The 20,799-nt window shown below is 53.4% G+C and overlaps 5 protein-coding genes across 5 annotated transcripts; 3 read left to right on the top strand and 2 right to left on the bottom strand.

Moving 5' to 3' along the window:
• Window positions 1-402: 402 nt before the first annotated feature.
• PINK1 (PTEN induced kinase 1) lies at window positions 403-7,124 on the bottom strand. Its single transcript, XM_015882129.1, has 9 exons — window positions 7,107-7,124; window positions 6,272-6,658; window positions 5,212-5,478; window positions 4,864-4,967; window positions 3,655-3,837; window positions 3,135-3,298; window positions 2,195-2,322; window positions 1,504-1,740; window positions 403-1,319 (listed from the first exon to the last, which is right to left on the bottom strand). Exons 1-9 carry the CDS (start codon window positions 7,122-7,124, stop codon window positions 1,059-1,061), a joined length of 1,749 nt encoding a protein of 582 aa, XP_015737615.1. The 3' UTR covers window positions 403-1,058.
• On the bottom strand, window positions 6,863-12,697 carry CDA (cytidine deaminase). Its single transcript, XM_015882467.2, is given in 6 exon segments — window positions 6,863-7,310; window positions 7,495-7,549; window positions 8,178-8,289; window positions 9,056-9,281; window positions 9,283-9,448; window positions 11,891-12,697. Coding segments are annotated over 6 exon segments (921 nt in total). The 5' UTR covers window positions 12,139-12,697; the 3' UTR covers window positions 6,863-7,196.
• Window positions 12,217-13,095, top strand: FAM43B (family with sequence similarity 43 member B). Its single transcript, XM_015882462.2, has one exon. It carries the CDS (start codon window positions 12,217-12,219, stop codon window positions 13,093-13,095), a length of 879 nt encoding a protein of 292 aa, XP_015737948.2.
• Window positions 13,096-14,302: 1,207 nt separating this feature from the next.
• Window positions 14,303-17,424, top strand: MUL1 (mitochondrial E3 ubiquitin protein ligase 1). Its single transcript, XM_015882461.2, has 4 exons — window positions 14,303-14,477; window positions 14,606-14,693; window positions 15,548-15,668; window positions 16,208-17,424. The coding sequence occupies exons 1-4, from the start codon at window positions 14,349-14,351 to the stop codon at window positions 16,935-16,937; spliced, it is 1,068 nt and encodes a 355-aa protein (XP_015737947.1). The 5' UTR covers window positions 14,303-14,348; the 3' UTR covers window positions 16,938-17,424.
• A 1,644-nt stretch (window positions 17,425-19,068) lies between these two features.
• Window positions 19,069-20,754, top strand: CAMK2N1 (calcium/calmodulin dependent protein kinase II inhibitor 1). Its single transcript, XM_015882825.2, has 2 exons — window positions 19,069-19,251; window positions 19,689-20,754. Exons 1-2 carry the CDS (start codon window positions 19,089-19,091, stop codon window positions 19,757-19,759), a joined length of 234 nt encoding a protein of 77 aa, XP_015738311.1. The 5' UTR covers window positions 19,069-19,088; the 3' UTR covers window positions 19,760-20,754.
• The last annotated feature ends 45 nt before the right edge of the window (window positions 20,755-20,799 follow it).

Here is a 20,799-nt window from a genome sequence, read left to right as displayed (position 1 = left end):
GGGTTCAAAGTGCATCTGGACACCCTGCAAAGGGCAGAGTGCTCGTGTTCCTGTTCCCACGCATCCTTCTCTTTCGGATCCCCATTCCACACACTGATCAGCTGCGGGAAGTGAGGCGTCCATTTCTTAACAGGGTTGTTAAGATATCAGGGATATCAGCCACCTGACCCTCAGCCTGCAGGTGAGTTACCAGCCAGAGGAGCAAGGATACACATAATCACAAGGCAAAATTCATTCCTCAAACAGGAGGGGGCTTCTCTCATTGGAAACTCCCTTTGGTGGAATAAAAGAACATATTTCAGGACAGGACTTTGAGATACCAGCACTACGTGGCCTCGCAGCCTCCACAAAGACCTGGATCCAGTGAGCAGAGATGAACTGGATTTGAACAACACACTCAGCTCAGAACTTCATCATCCATTTATTGTGCAACCAGCAGCAGTAACATTCCCCCCCAACTCCCCTTAACGCAATTACAGACATGAAATCAAAACGATGTTTTCATTAACATGGCTCTTATCATTCCAACAGTGGTGTCTCCTATCCTCTCCAACCAAAGGATTGTTAAGCACAAAACCAGGTACATAAAGCAGGTTAGCATCACAGGACACTCCCTAAGCTGGCACTGCCCCTCAACTACATTCTACATGCAGTATCTGACACTTCTGTGTAAGAGCAGCCAGACAGCACCTCCTTCACCACAGACAGCACCTCCTTCCCTACACATGCTCTTCTCAAAAGGAACTTGGCTTCACCCAGTTCATGACTTCGAAGCCAGCTGTGACCTCCTGACATAACACACCCCTGCACATACCCCAGGACACCTGCACGTCCTGCAAACCCTGACTGAAGGAGTAACGATGGGACAAGGGCACGTCCTCTAGCAGGAAGAGAAAAGCAGCGTGTACTAAAACTCGCTACAGATAAACTCAACCTCTTAATGAGGGCCTGAAGATATTTTCCCTAAGTTAGTACAGGATTCCAGGCAGACAAGACAAGACAGATTCCTATGTGCTTTTAGAAAGTGCCATTTATCCACCACACCCAGGTAGGACTCTTCACCCAGACTGGTTTCTCCAGGCCAGCAATAAGAAAACTGCTGTCCAGAGGTCTTCGAAGTCCAGGTTGGCCAAAAAGCACATCTTCATTTTGGTTTCTACCCTGCTTTTGTCCACCAGTCCGTCCATGAGCAAAGTGGCTGCAGACTGGCAGAGAAGCCAGGCAGTCATCTGGTCCGGCTTCAGGGCTTCGGATGCCAGAATGCTTTCACCCCATAGGCTCAAGTGGAGCACGTTAGCAGCAACTCTAGCAGACAATCTCTGCAAAAGGAGTGAGAGGGAGAATTAGCTGCGCTCAGGTCATATATTGTCCCATCTGCACTGCTAAAAGTCCCCTAGACCCTCTCTGAGGTTGCTTTGAACAAAAAAAGCCTTTAGTTATTATTATTCAGGCAACTACACATGAACAGCAACCACTGACTTCCTCAAGGCAGCAGTTTCTGACCTTGCTTGGATCCCTCTGAAGCAGCATCTTTATCACTTGCTTCACCTCACAGGGCACAGCATCAGGCAGGTTTGGCAGCTCCTCCTCACGGTAACTTCTGCTTTCCAAGAACGAGTCTCCACAGCTGTAGAAAGGATTGGGCAGGCCTAGGATTTCATAGGCAATTGCTCCAACAGCCCAGGCATCAGCTTTGCTGTAGTCAATCACCATGCCTGGACCAGCTGATGCTGTGGTCACCTGCATGACAAGTCCAATGAGATGAAAGAGTTACAACAGAGAGCTCTAGATGAATATTTTCTGTAGGCATGCCTTAGGTTTTCACTGCTTCATCATCCCACAACCACCTTGAACTTGGTTCAAAAGCCACGTGCTGCCCCAATGCAAGGACTGCTGCAGGAACTCCCCTAACAGCTACATGGAATTGAGCCTGAGAAAACGGTTACAGAACAAACTTTCTTGTGGGAAAAGTCAACACTGCCTCAAAACACCAATGGATTTTCATTTGGTGGTCAAAGTACCCATTTGACAAATACTGGGTGTGGATTCTAAGAAAATTCAATTCATTCTATGCAGACCCAATCCCACCCTTTGCCAAGTTCTCATATATTTGCACCTCAGCTGGTGCTGAAGCTTTTATCCCCAGAAACGGCACAAACCCACAACCAGCAGCACCAGCTGTGGGAAGATTTACCTCAGGTGGCATAAGAGAGCTATTGCCACCACGATCCATGTCAATGCTGGTGAAGGGCAGCCTCAGACCAATGCTGTCATCTGCCAAACAGCAACCGAAGTCTGTGATCACCAGCCGGGGGCAGCCAGCTGCAAACAACAGGGACAGCAGTGAGCATTCAGCTTGGGGGCACCCAGCTGCAAGAGACAAGCACCAGGAGCAGGCACTATGGATACCCTAACAACCGGGACACATAAGGTAAGGAACTCTTCAATGATGAAAACAATCTTTTCACCTTCATCTTTACCTACAGCAAAAGCTATAAAGATAGAATCTGAGCTAAAGGCTGGAGGAATCTGGCATGAGTTCACAGTTCTTGTCCTGAAGACAAGCCAAACACTGCAAAGCAAAAACATTACTTCTCCTGACTCTGAAAGGGAAAAATCAATGCTTTAAATCATTCCTAACTGCATTCAGTGGAGCTCCAGAGAAGCATTTCCTTCAAGAGAGATGGCATTAGCATCACTGAAAGCCCGCCACAGCTGCTGCACCAAGACTTTCAATTACAAAGATCTGGCTCCATGCTGTTGTTTCCTGCCCGTTTGATTTTCAGTCACAGTGAAAAAGAGCTCAGGTAATTAAAATCTCAGGTTAACGGGGCCAACAGGAGAAGCTGGTGACAAAAAAAATGCTGCTTTTGGTTTGAATACTCTGTCAGTTCCCTGCCTTTCAACAGATGTGGAGCCATGGCAGGATACAGCAGCATTTTAAGAACTGCTTTGTGCTGTCTGGCCAGTGAGGAATGACACAGCCTAATGCCAGCAATGCGAGCATGGCAGTCCTGTATGCCTTCAAGCCAACACTTGCTTTGCTTGTGCAGCACATCCTGCACCTCTCCCTCAGGTTACAGCACAACCTTCTATGTCCACAGACACAGCCTTACACCCAGTGATCTACATACCAGAATCAAACTCAACCAGGATGTTGTCAGACTTCAGGTCTCTGTGTGCTATCCCGTGTCGAACGAGATGATCCACGGCTTCCAACAACTGCAAAATCATCATGGTGGACAGTCGGGTATCTGGGCTGTTGTCCTTCAAATACTGGCACAGGGTGCACGGATAGCTGGTCAGAACACAGATGATACCTGAATTAGCATCCCAGAAGCCTTTCCTTTCCCATTTGACTTCAGTGCTGTCTGGCTGGGGATACACTGCACTTAGAAGTGCCAAATTCCTCCTGAACTTTGCCATGCCTTTCAATTTCTGAGTCACAAGCACAGACAGCTTGCCTTTATTGTTGAACAAGAGCTAAAATCTCAAGGATCTCAACAGCTCTCAGAAGCCACGTTTCCAAGAGTGTACTCTGACTTCTGGCAACAACCCAGGCCAAATCTCTAGCAGGACCCATGCAGCAGAACACACAGCTCTGCTGGGCAACCCCACAAAGTTCCAGCCCCCAACAAGCTTCTCCCCACCTACTTTTTCATCACTAAGAAGAGTGTGTGGCTGCGACCGATCCCTCTGGGATTCAGGCTCACTGGAAGAACATCAGGATAGTCTGTGAGGGCTCCAGGCAGCAACGGGACAGAGGATGTGAAAGCTCGGATCACCTGGATTATATTTGGATGAGGTCTCAATCTCTTCCTCCCAAGGACAGGTTCTCTGTGTAAAGATACAGACATAAGTTACACTGATCTCTATGACCTCCAGGGTTATTTTTCATTACTATGGTACATCCCCTCCACCAAAGGGTTCCAAAGCAGCAGATAAATATGTCTGTTCTGCTGTCACCTTGTGACTGGATTTCCTGCAGTGTGATGGATAAGCAGAAACACTCACACTCAACATGCAGCCTTTCATTTTCTACTAACCCTGTCCTTTTAGACTGAAAATAAAGGCCAGATTCACACTGCCACATATCACCTTAGACCTCGTATTTACTAGCACAGACAGGAAGCATTCAGGTTACTGACTATGCAACTGCAAAACAGAGCTCTCCTCTCTGAACATCAGATAGTCCTTTGGCTTCATTGCATTCCCAGGGTAACAACACACCAAGCAGCATTTGTTATTCATCTATACTGTCAACTGAGACATATTTCAAGTGTAAATCAGGCAGTCTGGACTGTGGAGTACGTTCTCACTGCTTTTCCAACAGTTAACTTACTCATTATCAGAGAGCAATGCAATTTACATACTTTACACATGGGGAAGCTGAGGCACAGTGCCCCATCAGACCCAAAGCAGATGGGTTCCTAATCATCCCATGTCCTTCCAACACTCTTCAAGACTAAGACACTGGAGGGAAGCACACGGCCAAGCTGCAGGTATCTCCTGCATGCCAAGTGCTCCTCAAAGCAAACAAGACTTTTAAATTACTATTTGAACAGCACCACTGCTACGCTGTTCCCTCACTAGAGGGAAGTCACTAGGATAGGCAGAAGCGTGCTCTTGCATGGCAACTGAGGCATACAGCACCAACAAAGGCAGTGCCATTTAGCTAAGGCACACACACACATGGAATAATCCCAAGGATTCATGCTCAGTTCTTCCCATAAGATATCACAGAAACCTCCAGCTGCATTCTGTACAGCACAGACGTGCTGCAGAACGAAACCGATGGATCAAGCTGGATCAAATTAGCACATAATACCCTGAGAACAGCTGTCATTGCGATGGATACTGTACCTGCGATGGGAGATGGCTCCATATTCCCCAGCTAAAGCAGTCTGTGTGGCTGGAACGAGCTCTCGGTGCATATTGCGCAGGATGCCTTCACTTGAAGAGTCAGCCTGCAACAGCAACGTGCTGTCAGCTCCACAGGAATAATGACTGGCTGTGTGACTTGTCACTAACAACAGGCATTCAATGTCTTGTCCTTATCGAATGGCTTAGACTGGAGAGGACCTTAAAGATCATCCAGTTCCAAGACATTATGTAGGCTGGGTGGCCCCTCACCACATCAGGTTGCCCTGTGTAACCTAACTCTGGGCATATCCAGACACACAAGGAGGATGTTAAGAGCTGACTCCTTACCGAGATGTTCCACATCATTTTGATAGCCAGGGGGAAGGCAGCTTGCTGTTGGCTTTTATCTGCCGGCTCCTTTTCAGACACAGGCAGAGCTGAGCTCTGTGTGCTCCCCTGGCGATGGAGGGATGAAGGAATAGTTGCTTCATAGACAGCAGCATTGCAGCCCTTCCCAAGGGGCTGCCCGATGAGATAATCCTCCAGCTTAAAGCCCCGCCATCGCAAAGAGCTCAGCGGATCTTTCTGCGCCTTGTTCTTCCCAACAAACACCGTCTGAAAGGAAAAACGAAGGAAAAGTGGAATGAGAAAAGCATTCAGTTTATTCAAGACTATTCAGTTTATTGACAGGCTGAGGGAGTTGGGTTTGTTCAGCCTGGAGAAGAGAAGGTTGCGGGGTGACCTCACTGCAGCCTTTCAATACCTGAAGGGAACTTACTCCCAGGAGGGGAGTAAACTCTTCAAAAGGGCTGACAATAGCAGGACACAGGGAAATGGTTTTAAGTTGAAAGAGGGAAGATTTAGGTTGGATGTTAGGGGGAAAGTTGTTTACTAGCAGAGTGGTTAGGCCCTGGAACGGGCTGCCCAGGGAGGTTGTGGATGCCCCGTCCTTGGGGGTGTTCAGGGCCAGGTTGGACGGGGCCCTGGGCAACCTGATCTAGTAAAGGTGTATGTTTGGTAGCCCTGCCAGGCAGGGGGGTTGGAACTACGTGATCCTTGAGGTCCCTTCCAACACGGGTCATTCTGTGATTCTGCAAAGACTGCACAATAAAGGAAAGCTGGAGTGCTTGGAAAGAGCAAAATGCCTTTTAATCAACCAGGAAAGCCCAAGTGACTGTTAAGTGCAAAATGGCCTTATTTTCAACCAGCCTAAAGCACGGGTTGGTACTGAATGGGCTCCGAGATCCCTTCCAACCCAATAATACAGCGATTCCACACACAAAGACAGACCGAAAGCCGCAGCCAGAGGCTGCCATTCAGGCTGTAACCATGGGGACAACAGAACCCCCCTAAGGCTGGAAAAGGCCACTAAGCTCATCACGTCCAACCCCTCCCCGTAGCCCCACACCTGGATCCGGCCACACGCCGCCCTCGCTCTTCGTTGTTCCTCCAACGGCGGCTCCAACAGCGCCAGCCCCAACGCCAACGCCATACAAGGCCCGGCCCGGACCCTCCGCACCGCCATTGCCGCTAGGCCAGCCGGGCGTCTGAAGGAGAAGAAGCGGCCGAATGGCAGCCGGGAAAAGAGGGAAGATGGAGGAACGGCTGAGGGGACAGGAGGGGGGACGGGGATGGGGAGGGGGCGGCGGCCGGGCAGCAGGCGGTAGGCCCGGGATAACAGCACCCGAAACAACATGGCGGCCACCGAGCGCCTCAGGAAGAGGCGGGAAGAAGGCGGAAGCGGAAGGGGCGGGGCTACAGGGAAAGTGGGCGTGGTTATGGGGAGGGGGCGTGGCTATGAGGAAGGGGGCGTGGCTACGAGGAAGCGCGTAATGCGCAATGCGCATGCGCAAGGTGAGGGCTTAAGGTGCTGCTGCAGGTTGCATTGGTGCAGCATGCATTGGTGCATGGAGTGCAGTGAGTGCATGGAGGGCATAGTGCACACAGCACTGAGCACGCAGGGCATGGTCCAACAGGGCACAGAGCACAGCATGCCTCGTTAAAGTAACACGTCATTGGGTTTTGTTCCATTGCTGTTTCATTGTCAAGGAATTGCTCTTTGTCCTCACGAAAGCAAGCAAAAATATAGAGAGAAAGGAGAAAAATAGGCTAAAAAAAGGAGCTGTGGCATCACATTGGCTGCACGGTGAACACAGTGCACAAATGGCTGCTGGATAATGCTGGGAACTGGAGCTGATATTGCTTTTTATCCCCTGTTGGGCTGCATTGGATCCAAGCAACACCCATGGAGCAAACTCCATTGTCCCCAATGGAGTCAATTGCATAGAGGGGGAGTGATCCAAGGTGCTGAAAGGGAAATGCAGGTGTGCAGTTCATGCCTTCTGCAGGTCCTCGGGGCCAAAGGAGAGTGGCAGGAGCTCCCGTAGTGTCTTCACAATGTAGGTGCCATCAGGTTTGGTCAGGTAGATGTCCCAGTCTGTGCCAAACTACAAGGAGAAAAGCAGGAGAGAGGGTCAATAGGGAATCCATGCTGCAGCACCCACAGCTCAGCTCAACTGCTGGGCTCCCTTAGTTTGTTCAGCCCAGAGATGGAGGGGTGGCCCCCATCCATGGTGGCCTGCAGCTCCTTGTGGCCCTCCATGCCCCCAGCATGGCAGGGGCTCCACTCACCTCTCTCATCACCTGTCTGCAGGCCCCGCATGGCGTGATGAAGTCTGACATGTTACTGCCAAAGCAAAAGAGCCACACCAGGTTCAGTATCACTCCATCCCAAAAGCCAAAGGGAATCAGACATAGAAACCCAAAGAGATTCCCCCAGACCCAAAGGGATCGCTCCAAAACTAAAGGTGGAACCACACTGGAAAAGAAAGGGATCACCCAAAACCCAATGAAATCACCCAGAACCTAAATAGGGCACCTCCCCAAAGGGTATTACCCAAAACCCAAAGGGGGCACCACCACAAAGCCCAAAGGGGATGCCCTAAAATCAAAGGGGGAATCACCCCCCAAACCAAAGAGATTGCCTCAGAATTAGAGGGAGAACCATCCCAATAAGCAAAGGGATCACCCCAAACTCAAAGGGGGTACCTCCCCAAAGCCCAAAGGAATAGCCAATAATCCAAAGGGCGGAACACTCCAAAACCCAAAGGGATTCCCCAAAACCCAATGGGACTGCCCAAAACTCAAAGGGAGAACCACCCCATTGAACAAAGCGATCAGCCAAAACCCAAAGTGGGCAGCACCCCAAAAGGGAGCACTACGCCAAAACCCCAAAGAGATTGAACAAAACCCAAATGGGGCATCACCCTAAAACCCATAGAGTGATGTGGTGCCATGGGTGCCAATGGCCTCACCTGGCAATGGCCATGGCCTTGAAGCGTGTGTGCCCTTCGGAGATGGCTTTTAGGATGGCTGCACGCTCAGCGCACATCCCAAGGCTGTAGCAGGCATTCTCTACGTTGCATCCTATAGGGAAGCACCAGCATCACTCACCACCCCATAAAGCAAAAGGGAAGCATTCCAAAAAGGAAAGGGATTGACTAAAAAGCAAAGAGGGAAGCATGCCAAGAAGCAAAGGGATTGCATAAAAGTCAAAGGGGACACTGCCCCGTAAAGCAAAGGGAACACCCAAACAGTAAAGGGATTGCCCCAGAAGAAAAGGGGGAACCACCTCAAAACCTAAAGGGTGAAACACTCCAAAAGCCAAAGGAATCACCCAATGCCCAAAGGGAGCACCACCCCAACACCCAAACAGACCAACCCAAAAGCAAAGAGGGGACCAACCCAAAAAGCAAAGGAGGAACCACCCCAGAAAGCAAAGAGGGAACCATCTGAAAACCTAAAGGTGCAACGCTCCAAAAACAAAAGGGATTGCCCAAAACCCAAAGGGAGAACCACACAAAAACCCAAAGGAACTGCCTCAAAATCATAGGGGGACCACCAAAACACAAAGTGTTTGCCCCAAAATCACTGGGGGAACCACCCCAAAGCCCAAAGGAGGCACTAAAAGCCCCCCAGAAAAACATAAAAGAGATTATCAAAGCGAATGCCACCCTAAACCCCAAGGGAATCACTCCAAACCCAAAGGCTCCACCACCCCAAAACCCCACAGGGCTCAAGCCAAACCCAAAACAGCCAACACCCCAGAACCCATAGTGGGGGGCACCATCCCAAAGTGACCCCCCGGAACCCAAATAGACCATTACCCCACAACCCCAAAGCAATATCTCACCGGAGAAGATCTCCCCATTGGCGGTGAGCAACGCGGCACCCACAGGGAAGCGGCTGTAGGGGCAGTAGGCACAATCTTTGGCCTCACGACAGCGGCGAAGCAGCAGCTGAAGGCACTCACTGCCCTCCATGTCTGCACTGCCTGCCCCACACGATGACGCCGACGTGGTTAAATATTGCCCTGATTGCAACGCCCTGTAGGGATAACGCCCCACGTGTGCGCTTGGGCATCATCCCCAGCCTGGAGTTATTGGGATCAGGGTGGTGGAGGTTGAGCAATTTTTCTCTGTGTTTTCCCTTTTTATGTGTGTGTCTGTGTGTTCTAAGCTGGAGTGTTTTCATACACAGCCTTGTTTTCCTTCCTCCCCAGCAGGAATTTGGTGCCAGGAACGTCCTGGGGGGAGCCACAGAGAGGTCAAAGGGAAGAAAACCATTGGGTTGCAAACAAGAAATAGCACATTTCCCTCTCATCCCTCCCTCCCAACCCTCCCCCGCTCCTCCTCCCTTAGTTTCTCATTGACAGCCAACACACAGCAGGGGAAGCGGATGGAAAGTCTTCCTGACGCTGCCTTCCCCTGCTGCTGCACAATCCTATTGCTGAGCACAGATAAGGACTGTTCTGCGCCATCCTAAGGGGTGGTCACGTCCCCCTTGTGTGGTTGAGAACCATTTCCCATCCCTGATATCCCCATACATGGGGCTAATAGGACGATCCCCTTCCTAGTTCACTCTGAAACCTAATGATGGCAATGGGAAAAAAAAAGGTTATTCCATAGCCAAAATCACCCACACCCCTGTGCTATTTGTAGGACTCAAAGGAGGCACCACCCCAAAAAGCAAAGGGAGGACCACTTGAAAACCTTTAAGGGTGCAACACCACATAAACCAAAGGGATCGCCCAAAACACAAAGTGGGAACCAACCCAAAACCCAAAGGGATTGCCCAAAACATAAAGGAGGATCTAAGGAATCACCCAAATGCCAAAGGAAATACCACACCAGAACCTATAGGGGATACCACCTCAAAACCCAAAGGAATGACACCAAAATCAATGAAGGATCCACCCCAAAACCCAAAGGGATTGCCCCAAAATCAAAGGGGGAGCTACCCCCCAAAAAACAAAGGGATCACCCAAAGCCCAAAGGGAGCACCACCCTAAACCACAAAGGAATCACCCAAACCCCAAAGAAAGAAACACCCCAAAACCCTAATGGGGCACAACACCAAAATCCAAAACAAAAGCTCAAAACCTAAAGGGACTAATACCTCAACAACAAAATGGATCACCCAAAACCCAAAGGGATCACTCCAAAACCACAGGGGACTCCACCCCAAATCCCTAAAGGAATAGCTTGAAACCCAGAGGGAGTAAAACTCCAAAAAACAAAGGGATCGAGCAAAACTCACAGGGGGCAGCACCCCAAAACACAAAGAAATTGCTCCAAGCCCAAAGGGAGTGACACCTCAACACCCAAAGGGAGTGCCCAAAAACCAAAGGGATCAAGAAAAACCCAAAGGTATCAATACTCCAGAAACCAAAGGAACTGCCCCCAAAATCAAAGGGAGAAATGCTGCAAAACAAAAGGGATCAATACTCCAAAAACCAAAGGAATTGCCCCCAAATCCAAGGGGGAACTATCCCAAAACCCAAAGGGATCTCCCCAAAATCAAAGGGAGAATCACTCCAAAAACCAAAGGGATCTCCCCAAAATCAAAGGGGGTAGCACCCCAAAACCTAAAGGGATCTCCCCAAAATCAAAGGGAGACTCACTCCAAAAACCAAAGGGATCTCTCCAAAATCAAAGGAGAATCGCCCTAAAATCCAAAGGGATCTCCCCAAACCTAAAGGGTGCTGCACTGCAAAATCCAAGGGGATCTCCCCAAAATCAAAGGGGAAACCACCCCAAAAACCAAAGGGATCTCCCCAAAATCCAAGGGAGAATCACCCCAAAAACCAAAGGGATCTCCCCAAAATCAAAGGGGAAACCACCCCAAAACCCAAAGGGATCTCCCCAAAATCCAAGGGAGAATCACTCCAAAAACCAAAGGGATCTCCCCAAGCCCAAAGGGGGATGTACCCCAAAATCCAAGGGGGCAGCACCCCAAAATCCAAAGGGGTCTCCCCAAAATCCAAGGGAGAACCATCCCAAAAACCAAACAGATCACCCCAAAATCAAAGGGAGAATCCCCCAAAATCCAAAGTGATCTCCCCAAAATCCAAGGGGAAACTACCCCAAAAACTAAAGGGATCTCCCCAAAACCAAAGGGGGCAGCATCCCAAAATCCAAGGGGGAACCATCCCAAAACCAAGGGATCTCCCCAAAATCAAGGGAGAATCACCCCAAAACAAAAGGGATCTCCCCAAATCAAAAGGGGAAACACCACCCCAGAACCTAAAGGAATCTCCCCAGAATCGCAAAGGGAGAATCACTCCAAAAACCAAAGGGATCTCCCCAAGCCCAAAGGGGGATGTACCCCAAAATCCCACTTAGAGACCCCAAAATCCCACTGGGAGACCCCAAAATCCAAAGGGGACTCCCCAAAATCAAAGGGGGAACCATCCCAAAAACTAAAGGGATTTCCCCAAACCCAAAGGGGGCAGCACCCCAAAATCCAAGGGGGAACCATCCCAAAACCCAAAGGGATCTCCCCAAAATCAAAAGCAGAATCACCCCAAAATCCAAAGTGATCTCCCCAAAATCCAAGGGGGAACCATCCCAAAACCCAAAGGGGGCAGCATCCCAAAATCCAAGGGGGAACCATCCCAAAACCCAAAGGGATCTCCCCAAAATCCAAGGGAGAATCACCCCCAAAACCCAAAGGGATCTCCCCAAACCCATTATCAGCAGGGGTTGCATGGCTAAACGTCGTTATCGCTCTTTGGGCTCTGCACTCCGCAGGGGCAGCTCTTTCTCCCCGTAGCGGAGCAGCCTCATCTCCCTCCGGCAGCAGCAGCGCAGCAGCATCTCTCCGTGTGCGCCGATGCATTTCTCCCTCCTCTCCACGCTTTGGGGAGGTGGAGCAGCGCTCCGTTCTGCAGCAGCAGCAGCAGCAGCAGCAGCGTTGCATCCTCACCCAACGCATCCCGCTGGGGACCGACCCTTGGGAACGGGATACGGGGACCGACCCCTTGGGTCAGGATCGGGATCCGGCAGCGAGGTGATGCTGCCCTGGCGCCGCAGCAAGTTCGTGCTGGTGGAAAACGAGCGTAAGTGCAAAGGGAAAAGCTTGGGGCCAGGGTTGGGCTATGCCTCATTGCTGGCTGGTTTCATACGCTCCTGCCCCGATTTATTGCCCGAATGCCCCTTGGAGAGGTTGGGTGCTGTGTTTGGAGGCCGGAGGCAGAAAGTGGAGCTGAACAAGGAGGATCCCACCTACACCGTGCGCTACCTGGGTAACGCCGTCACGCTGCACGCCAAAGGAGAGGGATGCACGGAGGAGGCGGTGGGCAAAATATGGGCCAAAAGCGACGCGGGAGCCGGTGGGGCCAAAATGAAGCTGACCTTAGGGCCGCATGGCATCCGTATGGCACCGGGTGAGAAGGGTGCCCGGAGGTCAGGCCACGCTTACCTGCTGCACCGCATCACCTACTGCACAGCTGACCGCCGGCACCCCAAGGTGTTTGCTTGGGTTTACCGGCACCAGGTGAAGAACAAAGCCGTGGTGCTACGCTGTCACGCCGTCCTCGTCCCCAAAGCCGCCACCGCGCGCGCCATGGCCCTGCTCCTCTTCCAGACCTCCGCTTCAGCCTTCGATGAATTCAAGAGGCTCAAAAGGCAGAACGACGGCCGGCGCCTCCAGCAGCAGCTCCTGGGTGAAGCCATCGTCCCCTTGGTGCCCCTTCGTAGGCTGCTCAATGCCAAGTGTCCCTACCGCCCGCCGGCTGAACGCGCCCGCTGCGCCCCACGGCTCAGCTCCATCCTGGAGGAGGACGAGGAGGAGACGGGGGGCACGTGGGGGGACGGGGGTCCCACCGTGGTCTCTTTGGCCAGTGAGATGCGGGGGTGCAGCTTGCGTGGCCCAAGGGCCCCCATATGCTGAGCATTCATCCACTGCTTTGGCCATACCGGGTGCACTCGGGACACAGCTGGACTATAGGGCTACGTCCCTTTGCTCTTAAAGGGGGGGATGCAGCTGGATCCCCCCATCCCTCTCCTGGAAATAAACCCAATGTGTGTTTTTTGCCTGTGACAGCACCTGTCTCTCGCCAGCCTGGAAGACTCGCGATGGTTTGTTGCTTTTCTGTTCTGTATTTACCCATTTTTTGCACTTCTCGGGGTAAAATATCCACCCCACAGTGGGGGGGGGAGGGAGGGGAGAGGGGTTTCTGCACCTTCCATGCCATTCTACGTGGTGTGATGCTCATGTTGCCATGGCAATGGTGGGGTTTAAATAGAGCAGGCCCACGCTTTGGGTTGGGGGGGGAGGCTGCAATGTGGATCCCAGGCCTGAAACTGGGGGGAAAATACAGCCCAGAGAACCTAAATCAGTGGAGTTTTACACAAAAATGTTTTTTTTTTCACCCAGTTCCTGCTCTATCTGCCTTGACAGGAGCAGCAATGAGGGGGGCACGGTGGAAGGAGCTGAATAAGTGGGGTGGTGGGAGGGGGAACAAGGGGCACTGCTGCCCCATAGACTGAGGAAGGGGATGCACCAGTGGGATGGGGTTTGTGTGAGCTCCCCCCACATACAGCAGCCAAGGAGGGGGTGGGCTGTGGTCCTGATTCCCTCTGAGCTTTGGGGGCTGCCCCCACACTCTGTGGGCTCTATAGAGCTCTATGGGACTGTGGTTTGAGATAACTGGCCCCCGAAAGCACTATGGGGCCAAGATTTGGGCTAACACCCCTATAAATAAACCTATGCAGGGTTATATCTGAGATATAACCAGCATCCTGGGGTGAAAGACTGGGATTTGGGTTAAACATCCTCTGAAAGCCCTTTAAGGCTGAGATATAGGCCAACCCCACACAAAAGGTCCTATAGGGCTGGGATTTAGCTTATCCACCTCCAAAATCCTTGGGGTGAGAGTATGGGATTTAGGCTAAATCCACCCCAAAGGCCCAATGGGTGTGGGATATGGGCTATCCTGCCCTAAAATCTTGCGGTAAAAGGTTGGGATTTGAATTATACCCACCCCAAAGGCCCTATAGGGTTTGGCGGGGCTGTATTGGGGGGCTCTACCAGGAAACCTTACAGCCATAACTCGGAGGACCGCACACTCTATGGTAACGGAGTTGCTTCCAGAGCGCCGCTCGCTTGACGTCATCACTCAGCGCCGCTCGGTTGCCTCGGTAATGGAGGAGATGGAAGGAAGCGGGCGGCCTTCGGCCTTGCAGGCCGCGCTGTTGGCGGCCGGTACGGGGCTGACAGCGCTGCTTTACTCGGTGTACCGGCAGCAGACCCGGCTCTCCCGAGGCCTACAGGTGGGTACGGGTGCTCCTGGACCGGGATGCGGGCTGCTAAAGGCCGTAATGGCTGCTTCGGGCCTAGGCCGCGGCCTAGTCCTGAGCCTGGGCCTAGTGGTTGATCCTCGGCTCCTTATGTCCCATAGGGAGCCCGGAGGCTGCGGTTGGACGGGGAGCTGCGGGCCGTGCTGCTGGAGGCACCAGGCCGCTGTGTGCCTTATGCTGTCATTGAAGGTATTGGTATAGCTAAAGGCTGGGTCTCTTTCCACATCTCCCCTTTGGCTCAAAGGGTTTTGCCCTAAAATCTGCTTTCTTGCACCAGAAATGGGGTAGCACTGCCCTGTAGTGCAGGCTCCTCCTTCACAGACACACACCCAGGGAAGGGGATGGGCTGTGATTCCTTCCAAATGAAAGGGGGAAAACTCCAGCCCTAATAGAAGGCTCTGGGGTATGGGATAGGGTTAGTTCCTTCCGTATGCAATGCAGGTTGGGGTTTGGGCTGGCATCCCTATGGAGCTTAAATATAGCCTGATTCCTGCAAAACTATGGGGTGAAAGGCTGGGGTTTGGGCTGAATGTACCCCAAAGGTCGTGTAGGGATTGATCCCTTCATAAAGGTACTACAGGGCTGGAATTTAGCCTGTCCCCTTCCAGAATCCTTGGGGATGGGATTATGGAATTTAGGCTAAACCCACCCCAGAGGCCCAGAGTTAATCTGGTCCCCAAAATGCCCCAACGAGGCCGGCATTTGAGCTACTTCCCCACCAAAAAAACGCCCCGTGAAGGTGGTATTTGGGCTATTTCTCTCCCCCAAAAACGTGCAGTGGGGGCTGAGATTTGAGCTAAGACCTCCACCACCTCCACAAGACACATTTGGGCTGGGATTTAACCTGTCCCCATCCAAAATCATGGGAGTGAAAGACTAGAACTTGAGTTAAACGTATCCCAGAGCCCTGTGGGGCTGAGTTCTGGGCCTGTACCTCCCTCCCCTTAAAAAATAAAGCACTTTGGGGCTGGAATTTGAGCTAATCTTCCCCCATGACAATAAAAGAGACTTGACCCACAACTCAACCACTCCACGTGTTCCAGGTGTGGTACGTTCTGTCAGGGACACCCTGAGCAGCCAGTTTGTGGACAACTGCAAGGGCGTCGTGCAGAGGCTGACACTGCAGGAGCACAAGATGGTATGGAACCGAACGACCCACCTCTGGTACGTACCTATATAGAACCATAGGACATCCCAAGTTGGAAGGGACCCATAAGGACCTGAAATCAGAACCTTAAGCCTTAGAGCAATGTCTCAACACTCCTTGAGCTCTGGAAGTTCAGGGTTGTACCCTCCACCCCACACATATGGCAGCTGGAGGCCACCCCAAGCAGCCAAATGGAGCATCCCTGCACTGCACTGAGCAGCCTAATAAAGCAGAGAATGGGAAGCTTGATGGTATTGTGGAGTCATCGTGGCTGTGGAGGTGATGAGGATTTAGCTGCCCCTGAGCTCTTTGCCTTGTGACAGCAGCAGGTTTTGCATGGGGGGCACAGGCAGAGTGATAAATGTTGCTGTGTTGAAAGCTGTGGTGTTTCCCTGCTACCTGGCTTAGGTTGGAGGGAACCTTAAAGATTATCAAACTCAAGATTATATCAGCTTGGAGGCTACCTTAAAGATTATCAACCCATGCCATGGGGTTGGATCACCCAACCCAGCCTGGATTGCCAGCGTGAAAGCACTAATGCTTTCTTTATCCCCAGGAATGACTATGAGAAGATCATCCACCAGAGAACCAACACCACAGCTTTCGACTTGGCCCCATTGGAAGACAGCACCGGGGTTGCCGTGAGGGTGATGAAACCACTGGAGGCTGCTGAGCTCAGCCTAGAGACAGTGCATGAGAAGTTCCATCCCTCAGTGCAATCCTTCCCCGATGTCATCGGCCACTACATCAGCGGGGAGCGCCCCAAAGGCATTCAGGAAACAGAGCAGATGCTGAAGGTGGGAGCTGCACTGACTGGTGTCGGAGAGCTGGTGCTGGACAACAACACCATCAAGCTGCAGCCACCCAAGCAAGGTCTGCGTTACTACCTGACCAGCTCCGATTTCGATGCTTTGCTGAGGAAACAGGAATCGAACGCCAAGCTTTGGAAGATCCTGACCATCCTTTTTGGTTTTGCTACGTGTGCTGTTCTCTTTTTCCTCTTAAGGAAACAGTATCGTTACCACCGGGAGAGGCAGCACCTCAAACAGATGCAACAGGAATTCAGGCAAGCTCAGGAGCGGCTGATGCGTGAAGTGAGCACTGAGGGTGGAGAGACACTGAAAAATGCCTGTGTCATCTGCCTGAGCAACGCCAAATCCTGTGTCTTCCTGGAGTGTGGCCACGTCTGCTCCTGCACTGAGTGCTACCGAGCCCTCCCAGAGCCCAAAAGGTGCCCCATCTGCAGACAGGCCATCAGCAGGGTGGTTCCCTTGTACAATAGTTAAAGCGTTGCATCTCAAGGGGGTGTTTTATGGAGAGCTCCCTCTCTCTGAGGGTCCGCCTGCGTCCTGCCCTTCTTGCTGCTGGGTGTTGGATGGCTGGGGGTGGAATCTTGGACTGGGGAAGGGGGAGGGAGCTGAGGAATGATTGGAAATGATTGCAGGTGCTCAGGGCTGGAGTGGTGCTCCTGGGGACAAAATCAGCTTGTTTCTGTGATACCCTGGTGATTAAATACCCCTTCTGTTATGAGACATGAGGAGACCTGCGGGGTGGGAGCTGGGGGTCAGGAGAGCTTCTGCTGTTGTGATAAATGATGAACACATGCGTTTCCATCATCCCCTCCTGCCAGCACTACCCCAGGGCTGAGCTTTGGCCACTTGTGATTGTGTCACACCAGAATGTGATCATGGCGCCGTGGCAGAGCTCCGCTTGATTCCGCAGCAGGGTTTGGGTCGGGGTACGGCACAGGATGTAATAAAACCCTTTGAAAAAGCTCGTTTGTCCCGGTTCATTCCATCCCTGCAGCCCTGAGGGCGCTGCGCTGCCTTCCTCTCCTCCCTCTGCATTATGCGAGCTGTACGAAGCTCCATCCATCCCAGGTGGGGCCGGGCGTTCTCCCTTTCCTATCGGAGGAGCCTGAGGTTGGAGCAGGGTGCGGAATAACCCCGTAGGCAGAGCTTGAAGAGCCGCATCCAGCCGGGCTGCAGGTGGCGATGCGCTCCCGCTGCGGAATAAAAGGCAGAAATAACAAACATCCGCAGCGACGGCGGCTCGTCTCCTTCCCTTCTCCCTCTGCCGTAAATCCATCACCCCGGCTGAGCCCAGGCTCATCTCCCCGGCTCCACAGGAGGGGATTCTTTTCTTACCCCATGCAGTGCCAAAAAGCCGGTTTTTCCACCCAAACCCCGTGCGGGTCTTGCGATGGGGGCTGCAGGGAACGCAGCCATCCCCGCAGCGCCCAAAATAAGCTCCTGGGGGCTGCGCTGCCCCCGCTGCCTTTTACCTCCTGTTCCCCAGCTTCCCCCGCGGGATGCGGGAGCAGACGCAGCGTTATGCAAGGAGCTGATAGCGGGACTGCGGCTGCATCCCCAGCCCCAAAAACACAGGAGCCCCGGCATTCAGCTGCCCCAAAATGGCCATCTTCTGCCCCAAAATGGCCATCTTCTGCCCCAAAATGGCCATCTTCTGCCCCAAAATGGGCTTTTCTGACCCCAAAATGGGCTGTTCTGCCCCAAAATGGGCTGTTCTGCCCCTAAATGAGCTGGGGTCCCTGTTGGTTGCCAGCTGCTGTCCCTATTGTCGCCCTCCCCCCAATGGGGACGTGGCACAGGGAGACTGTATGGGGACATGACATGTGGATGTGGCGCAGGGATGTGGTGTAGGGACACAGTGCAGGGGGACAACATGGGGACGTGGCATGGGGACATTCCACAGTGATACGATACTGGGATGTGACTTGGGGGCATGGCAAGGGGACACAGTGCAGGGCACAGGGATGTGGCATGGGGACGTGGCATACAGACAGTACAGGGACATGGCATGGGGATGCGGTATGGGGATGGGGCATAGGGATCCAGCACGGGGACATGGCATAGGTAAAACACTTAGGGACATGGCATGGGGACCCAGCATGGGGAGGTGGTATGGGGACATGGCATGGGGACGCGGCACGGGGAGATGCCGTGCAGACACGTCATGGGGACACGACACAGGGACACAAATGGGGCCACGCACGGGGACAGCCGCGCTCCCACGGGCAGCGCCGGGCTCCCCCCCGAGACGCTCCGGGCTCCCTGGGTCGGTTCCGGGGCACCACCCCCTCCCGGCTCGGGGGATCCCCGCACCCTCAGGGAGGGGTTGAAGGGTTGGGGGGGGTTCGGGGGGTCCGGCCCATCCCGGGGGCGTTCCCGAGCCGCCCCGCCCCGCTCCCGCCCCCCGCTCCTCTATCGCCGCCGCCACCGATTCCGCCGCCGCGGAACCGCCGGAGCCGCGGGCAGCGCCGGGCGGGCAGCGCCGGGATGTGACGGGGCGGCCGCCCCGCTCCGCCGAGCCGCAGCCCCAGGGGGGCTCGGGACCCCCCGCGGCCCGGGAGGCTGTCGGGGGGGGGGGGCGGCGCCGGGCCCCCCTCTGCCACCGCCGCCACCGCCGCCCCGGCCATGGCGGAGGGGCCGCCGTACGGCGGGGGGCAGCTGGCGGGGGGCGCGGCGGGGGGCGAGCTGCCCTTCCCCGTGCCCCTCCGCCACGGCCCCGACGCGCTGCTGGCGGCCGGGCAGGGAAAGCGGCCCCCCAAGCTGGGGCAGATCGGGCGCAGCAAGAGAGGTGGGTGAGCGGGGACGGTGATGGGGGCACCCCGGGGACAGCCTGGGGTGGGGGGAGCGGGTCAGCGGCAGCCCGGGAATGCGGCTCATTCCGTAGCGGGGACCCCGGGGGTGCTCGTCCTGCTCGTCACTATTGGGCGGGAGGAGAGGAGGGGGCTCACCTTGCACCGCTGGGATGCAGCACATCCCGCACCCTGGGGCTCTCCCCGAAGAACCGGGGCTGAGCATCCCTTGGGGGACGCGATACGATCAGTCCCAGCCCAGGGACGTGCCCTGAGGTGCTCACCTTGCTCCGGGCATCCTCGGGGACTCTGAGCATCCCCCGTCCCTCCCCGGATACCGGCATCCCACCACCCCAATCCATCCTCGGGTACCGGGTTCTGCCACGCCGCGTTGACGGCCGTCCTTTTGTTTTCCCGTTTCCCTCCGTCCTTCCAGTGGTTATCGAAGACGATAGGATCGACGACGTGCTACAAAACCTCACCGAAAAGGCCCCTCCCGGCGTGTAAATGTCCCCCCCTCGGGAGGGATTTTCTGCTCTCTGAGGTTATCGGCCAAAATCCCAGCGGCGCCGGCGTGAGGACGAGCGGCTCAGAATCCCCCCAATCCACTGCAAAATTAACACCGACAAATAAGAACAAAAAAAAATCAAGAACAAAAACATCATCTTCATCATCCCCCCCCCCCTTCCAACCACTCCTAAATGCCCCCCGATGCTGTTCAGCCGTGGGGCCGCCCCATGGGGGTCCCGATCCCCTATTTTCAGGCGGTGGAACCCAAGCAAAGGTTCCCTTCCCGGCTCTCCGTTCCTTTTGGTTTTTCATTTGATGTCTTTGGATGTTGGCGAATGCTATAAAACCTATAGATCTCCCCGTTTCGTTTTGAGGTTGACAAAGGGGTTGGGGTGGGGGTGGGGGGGAAAGAAACTTTTATAAAGGGATGGGGTTTGTTTGATGGGGGGTTGGGGGGTGAATGGGGTTTTTAATTGACTGGCGCTTGCACAAGGGAGCGATGGGAGGATGTCTATGGGGTGGCAGCTTTCCTTACAGCCGTGCAGTGTGGTGTGGGTGACCTTCGTTTGGTTCCTTTCTCTTCTCTCGTGGCGTTTCCCTTCTCTCTCACAGACCGTCTGTAAGGAAACCGGATTCTCAACTGCTGTCATCCCGAGTGCCAAAACGCGGGGCTCCGTCGGGCTCTTGTGGGGTCTTTTTTCTTTCTCCTTCTCTTTTTAATTCTTCATTTTTAACTATTTCGCATGAGATGCAAAAAAAAATATATCTATATAAGAAAAAAAAAAGGGAAAAAAAATAAGATATATATATATATATTCCCCTCTTGTGATGAGGGTGATTTTTGTTGTATGTTCGCGGCTCGGAATGATGGAGCGCGGCCGGGTGTCCTCTCCTCCTTTATGGGAATATCGTGTCTGGTGCACTGTCCTCCACACACAGGGCTATTTCTGCAATGATGTACCAATAAAAAAAGGGAAAATGAGACAAAAGGAGGAGTGATTTGCTGAGTAATTAATGGGTGTTAATAGTCAGCGGGG

Source organism: Coturnix japonica, chromosome 21 (genome assembly GCF_001577835.2).
Source record: "Coturnix japonica isolate 7356 chromosome 21, Coturnix japonica 2.1, whole genome shotgun sequence".
NCBI lineage: Eukaryota > Metazoa > Chordata > Aves > Galliformes > Phasianidae > Coturnix > Coturnix japonica.
The sequence above is the reverse complement of the archived record's forward strand: the minus strand, read 5'-3'. Positions and strand labels throughout refer to the sequence as shown.

Coding starts and splice junctions, on each gene's coding strand:
- CAMK2N1 (XM_015882825.2), top strand. CDS start 19,089: ATGGCGGAGGGGCCGCCGTACGGCGGGGGGCAGCTGGCGGGGGGCGCG. Junction 19,252..19,688: donor GATCGGGCGCAGCAAGAGAG/GTGGGTGAGCGG, acceptor CCGTCCTTCCAG/TGGTTATCGAAGACGATAGG.
- FAM43B (XM_015882462.2), top strand. CDS start 12,217: ATGCTGCCCTGGCGCCGCAGCAAGTTCGTGCTGGTGGAAAACGAGCGT.
- PINK1 (XM_015882129.1), bottom strand. Junction 3,299..3,654: donor CTCTTCTTAGTGATGAAAAA/GTAGGTGGGGAG, acceptor TGTTCTGACCAG/CTATCCGTGCACCCTGTGCC. Junction 2,323..3,134: donor CCTGGTTGAGTTTGATTCTG/GTATGTAGATCA, acceptor TGTTGTTTGCAG/CTGGCTGCCCCCGGCTGGTG.
- MUL1 (XM_015882461.2), top strand. CDS start 14,349: ATGGAGGAGATGGAAGGAAGCGGGCGGCCTTCGGCCTTGCAGGCCGCG. Junction 14,694..15,547: donor GCCTTATGCTGTCATTGAAG/GTATTGGTATAG, acceptor CACGTGTTCCAG/GTGTGGTACGTTCTGTCAGG. Junction 15,669..16,207: donor AACCGAACGACCCACCTCTG/GTACGTACCTAT, acceptor CTTTATCCCCAG/GAATGACTATGAGAAGATCA.